This window comes from Heterocephalus glaber, unplaced genomic scaffold (assembly GCF_053883595.1).
Source record: "Heterocephalus glaber isolate CG9 unplaced genomic scaffold, H.glaber_assembly_v1.0 deba00001720, whole genome shotgun sequence".
In the NCBI taxonomy this organism is placed as follows: domain Eukaryota; kingdom Metazoa; phylum Chordata; class Mammalia; order Rodentia; family Bathyergidae; genus Heterocephalus; species Heterocephalus glaber.
In genome coordinates, this window is record NW_028258433.1 from 5,353,015 (window position 1) to 5,359,360 (window position 6,346).

At 39.4% G+C, this 6,346-nt stretch overlaps 1 protein-coding gene across 4 annotated transcripts in view; it reads left to right on the top strand.

The window, feature by feature from the left end:
- Kl (klotho) overlaps positions 1–6,346 on the top strand; it is an 84,051-nt gene that overhangs the window by 62,417 nt on the left and 15,288 nt on the right. For 2 of the 4 annotated variants that reach the window (XM_087199556.1, XM_087199557.1), the window contains exon 4: positions 2,564–3,665. In XM_087199556.1, coding sequence (XP_087055682.1) covers positions 2,564–3,665 — 1,102 coding nt within the window. Of the gene's footprint in view, positions 1–2,563; positions 3,666–4,192; positions 6,188–6,346 lie in introns of those variants that run through there. The other 2 variants (XM_087199558.1, XM_087199555.1) reach the window with 2 other exon arrangements.

The following is a 6,346-nucleotide window of genomic DNA, read 5'->3' on the forward strand; positions in this document are numbered from 1 at the left end:
CCCAAGTCTAGCAGATAACTCCCAAGCCAGCCCTGTGCATGCAGGGCAGTCTCACAGCCAGAATATGTATGGAGTGTGGGAGAGCAGGGGAGGTTGCTGGTTGGGACAGTCATTTTACTCCTGCCCTATTCCGGAAATAGTAAGTACTGACAAGGTGTTAAAGGCACATCACATATCCTTGAGACAGAAGAGAAACTGTGATCAGAAGCAAAAAAGCATGGCAGTGGATAAGCAGGGAGATGGGGAGAGAATTCCTTTTTGATACCCTAGAAACAGTTGTTTTGGGATCTGTTACATGGCCAGCATCCCCATATCTTCACCTGTCCAAGGCCCTCCTCTTCCTTCTCTGGAGAACCCAACAAATGCAAAATTAAGTCAACCTTCCATCCACAGTGATTGTGAACTTCTCCAGAAGTTCTCTAGTGGGAACCACCTGCAATTGCTATTTTCTTTTTTCTGGTTTGCACCTTGGGCTTTGCATTATGTTGGCTGATTCTTCTCTAAGCTAACTCCCTGAAAGACATAGCAAAAGATTGCTTTTTGTTCTCACAGTTCTGAGGGGTGTGTGTGTTTTCATGGACAAGCAGGGCTCTATACTTCTAACATGTTATATTAAAGTTCCTGAGAAGTGATTTTTAAACCATCAAAATTCATCTTGTCCCTCCTGGTTAGGATTTCAAACTCTTAATATTTGAGGCATACATTTCACCTGAAACACTGAAAAATAATATTTCACTCACCACACAACCTGTGTGAAGTCTGACCTTGGGCTCAATCACATGGATTGTCAGTTTACTTGGATCCAGTTTCCCAGCTGGCTGATTGTTTTCCTATAACCACTAATGTGCATATGTGGATAGTTAATAGAAGTACAGAATGTGCTACATGCTGAGGACATAGAGCTTCTTTGACTTTGGTCCCTTTTAGGAGAAAGTCTCTTCCATAACTTACTAAATACATGCTTTATGCTTATTCCTTCACAAAGGCCCAATTTTATTATTTCATTTTTTTCAGTGAAGGCTAAGTCGACAAATTAATGGAAGTTAGATGGCATTTTGCCACTCATTTCTGAAAGTCCCATATTTTTAGGAAACTAATTTTCCCCTCAGAATTTATACTATGGTCTCTCCTACTTCCTTTCAGATGGATTGAATAAAGCCTATTGTTTGGGGGCCAGGGATTTAGCTCAGTGGTTCCACCACCTGCCTCGCATGTGCAAGGTCCCGAGTTCAATCCCCAGTATCAACCCTCCCCCAAACCCTATTGTTTTGGAATGATTCTGGTAGAAAATTTATGAATTTAGTCAACTCAGAGCTCTATAAAAATAATCCAAAAGTTCCTTCAAGCTCTGACCACTTTTACTTCAAAAGATGATGTGAGCAGTCTCTTGTGAAGCTGAGGAGACATGATTTGTGAGGATATCACAGTGGAAAGACCCCTGACAGCATTTCCACAGCTTTAGGGGAAATGTATGAGTCATTGATCTACAAGGCAGAATTCTCAGAAAAGCAGCTTCATTCTGACTTCTTTATTACTTTCTTTTATAAACACAGCACTTTCCCCTCCAGAGAAAGAGCAGTTCATTTACAATAGGTCAGTAAAATTTGACCAAACCTGGGCAAGAGCTTCAAAACCAGTGTATCTGACCCAGGTGATTAAGAAGGTTAGAGCAACATATCCGCTCTGATAGGGTTATTTTGGAGGAGACACTGGCTCACGTTGTGGGGCTTCAAGGTGGACTTTTCAGTTTGTGTAAAAGACATGGAGGGAGGATTTTGTGATTTTGCTTTTACAATTTGCCCACTTTTCCTACAAACCTATTTTTGTTTTGGAGGCTTATCTATCATGTATGATTGAGAAACTTTATTGTCAATATCATGACAAAAATAGCTTAGAAAATGAAAGAAAAACTATATTTAAAAACATCCCTCTATGGGTGAATGATAATATTGTTCCCTTTTTCCATATTCTCTCTTAGACTTTCTACTATCAGATTGAATTTGTTAAATTCTATCATTGACCCAATACCAATGAAATACAACAGTTATGTTTATTTAGCCCCTAGAGCAAATCTCAGTATAGAATGTGAGTTTAAGAAGCACAATTTAATTAGAATTACTTTCTGACTTTAGCTTACTCTGTTTTTAAGCTCTTTTTCATCTATTAAAACAAATCTGGTTTTGTTTTTAAAAAAGCCCCACACCATTAGTGATTTCTTACATTAAAAGAAAATAAATATTCCATTTGCATAATCCAGATTGCCTCTGTGTGCAAATACTATTAGTTTTGTCACCTGAAGTGACCAAAGTCAGAATGTTTTTCAGTATCAATTTAACGATTGAAGAGTTGGGGAGAACTATGCTTAGTACAAATGGACATATAAGACAAAAAGTGGAAAGTTTTCTTCCTTAGCAACATTTATTAAAAATGATTTAAATTTTCAGCTAGACAAGAGCCTAATTTTGCTCATCATGCTTGCTAGTTTTGTTGAAATAATTGCACTGGCTTGTTTTTTTTCAGAGCCATGCAGGTGAAGATTGCATTTACTCTTTACTCTTTGTAGGTAGACACCACTCTGTCTCAGTTTACCGACACCAACGTTTACCTGTGGGACGTCCATCACAGTAAGAGGCTTATTAAAGTGGATGGAGTTGCAGCCAAGAAGCGGAAATCCTACTGCGTTGATTTCGCCGCCATCCGGCCCCAGATAGCCCTACTGCAGGAAATGCACGTCACGCATTTTCACTTCTCCCTGGATTGGGCGTTAATCCTCCCCCTGGGTAACCTGTCCCAGGTGAACAGCACAGTCCTGCGCTACTACGGCTGCGTGGTCAGTGAGCTGCTCTGCGCCAACATCACGCCTGTGGTAGCCCTGTGGCAGCCTGCGGCCCAGCACCACGGCCTGCCAGGTCCCCTGGCAAAGCAGGGAGCCTGGGAGAACCCTCGCACTGCCCTGGCCTTTGCAGAGTACGCCAGACTCTGCTTTGAAGAGCTGGGCCACTACGTCGAGTTCTGGATCACGATGAACGAGCCGTACATGCGCAACCTGACCTACCGCGCGGGGCATCACCTTCTGAAGGCTCACGCACTGGCTTGGCGCCTGTATGATGAAAAGTTTAGACCCACCCAGAAAGGTAAAATATCCATAGCTTTACAGGCTGATTGGATAGAACCAGCCTGCCCTTTGTCCCAAAAGGACAAGGAAGTGGCCGAGAGAGTGTTGGAATTTGACATTGGCTGGCTGGCTGAGCCCATATTCGGCTCTGGGGATTATCCACGCGTGATGAGGGATTGGCTGAACCAAAGAAGCAACTTTCTTCTCCCTTTTTTCACTGAAGAGGAAAAAAAGTTAATCCAAGGTTCCTTTGACTTTTTAGCCCTAAGCCATTACACCACCATCCTTGTCGACTGGGAAAAAGAAGATCCCTTAAAATACAACGACTACCTAGAAGTGCAAGAAATGACTGACATCACTTGGCTCAACTCCCCCAGCCAAGTGGCAGTGGTGCCCTGGGGGCTGCGCAGAGTGCTGAACTGGCTGAAGATAAAGTACGGAGACCTCCCCGTGTATATAATTGCCAATGGGATCGACGACGATCCACACGAGGAGCAAGACAAGCTGAGGATGTATTACCTACAAAATTATGTAAACGAAGCTCTGAAAGGTAAGGGATCCCTGAAACCGGAGTCTCTTGATGATTGCCGTGTCACCAGAGGTCGTGGTGTATGATAGAAACTCTCTAACGGAGAGCACTGTTACCCTTAAGGAAGGACTAGCCATTCCTGGCCACAAACAGTCAGAGAGATAACCAGTCTTCTCAGGGCTAAAGGAGTTTAGGGCAAAGTGGAAGACTGCAAATCCCTCACACATGCTCTGGTCTGCCAAAGCATACATTCTCTAGCTTTCCAACTCAGATGGACTGACAGCTATCTTAACTGCTGTAAGTACATAAAGATTTAAACCAAGTACATCATAGTAGGTTTAATTATGTAAAGCCAACTGTCTGATGTAGCTCCATATTTTTCATGATATTTGCCTTTTTTGTCTTTGCATAAAAGAAGGCTTTTCTGATTAATTGAGTCTGAAGTTTTGTAAAATGGTATCGAAGTTTTCCCCAATGCACCCAGGCTATGTACAGGAATGTGTCGAGTACAAAATATTTTGATAACTACTGTCCTTTTGTTTTTCCAGCTTATGTATTGGACGGTATCAATCTTTGTGGATACTTTGCTTATTCATTTAATGATCGCTCAGCTCCGAAGTTTGGCTTCTATCGTTATGCTGCAAATCAGTTTGAGCCGAAACCATCCATGAAACATTACAGGAAAATTATTGACAACAACGGTTTCCTGGGCCCTGAAACTCTGGGAAGGTTTTGCCCAGAAGACTATACCATGTGCACTGAATGCAGCTTCTTTCACACCCGAAAGTCTTTACTGGCTTTCATTGTTTTTCTATTTTTTGCTTTTATTGTTTCTCTTTCCCTTATGTTTTACTATTCTAAGAAAGGCAGAAGAAGTTACAAATAGTCTGAACATTTCTCCTACTCATTTGCTTTGAAATAATTTACGTGCACACATTGGCTGTTAACCATTTGCACCTCTTTGTGTTGTGAAACTAAATTTCATACATTTGGCTTCTAGAAAAACTTTTTGTGATATATGATAGAAGTTTTGAAATGGGTACAGGTGACTATAAAATCTGGAAAACGTAAATATTGTCTGGATTTCTTCTCTGATTTTTCTGATTAAGAAACTGACAGATGTCATAATTTCTGTAACATTCTGTAAGGAAAGCATGGAAAATGGTAACCAGAAATGTGCATGACAAGATTAGGAATATTTTTATCTGTGCCCATTTTAAAATTTCATGCTTTTCTTTAAGTAATAATTGCAAGCATTAGAAGAAAAAGTGAAGTCCCAGTTAACAGTCTCTCAACTGCCAGCATGGTGCCTGATGGCCATGCCTCTTTCTAACCAAGTTTCCCATGAAGATGATGGCAGGATAGAAACCAGAGAGATAGCAAAGTGGCCCTAGGCTGAAACATTCCTTTTAAAAGCTGTATTTCCATTGCATGCTGCTAATATTAATTTATGTGTCTGGTTAATGATATACTTAGCGAATTATACAGATTTTTATTTTGTTTTGTATGAATTTTTGAGGCACTCTCCCATCCAAGTACTAACCAGGGCTGACCCTGCTTAGCTTCCGAGCAAGATCAGACAAGATCAGGTGTGTTCAGGGTGGTTTGGCTGTAGACATTTGCACTCTCTAAACCCTAGGTCATGGGGATTTTGTCTCATCAGTGCTTGTAGAGAGCACATATACATAGGAGATTGTCACAGAACATTTGCCAAAGAAAGAAGAAAAAAAGAAGGAAAAAATACATGAATCATAAAATGATGGGTTCGTCAGGAAGTATAATGCACTGGCTTGTGGTGGAGAAAAGAAGGAAGAAATGTTTATGATGAGCAACATTATGATTAACTTGGTTATACATTTTTTTAAGCAGACCTTGGAATGAATAAGATGATCTTTCCTGAGAGAATAGGAATGAAATAATATCTCATCCATTATTTTTGTACTTCAGAATGTGCTGTAAATTCTCTGAATTGATAGTTTTAAAACTTATGTTCAAAAGGAATCAGGTCTGACAACCCTAAAACACTTGTTTTTGTGATCTCTGATATCCACTCTGTATTTTTGCATCTGTGGAAGTAACTTTGAACTAGTTTTGCATTGAATTTTACACTGAAACATACTACTGATTTCAATAGAAAGGGCTAATTAGGGGTTCTCCTTTAATGCCCTTTAAATAAGTCTTGCTGATTTTTAGACAGGGAAGTCTCTCTATTACACTGGAGTTATTTTGTAGGTAAGTCAATATTGTATCAGGGACGATAAGCCAGTCATGTAGTCATAACTAACCTTGCTGACACAGGGTCATAGAGTGTAATAAAATACTGTATATCATCTGGAGAAGTGGTATGATTTTTTTCCATGAAAGATGAGCTTTTAGTGGTATTCTTTATAAAAGTGGACTTATTAAAATCAGACACTAGAAAATCATTTATTTTATGTATATATTTTTCTGGATGTAAGAGTAATATATGTTAATTGTAAAAAATTGAAAACACAGAAACTATATGTAAAGAAATAAATAAATGTATAATTTTACAATCCAAAGGTAGTCACTATTAATGTTTACTATGTATTTTATTTTACAATAAGACCACATTGCATATAGTTACCTACCTTTAATTTTTGTTGTATAAATTTCCTTTGTCATTAGTCTCAAAAGCATAATTTGTAATAGTTGAAGAGAATTCAACTGTCTGGTATATA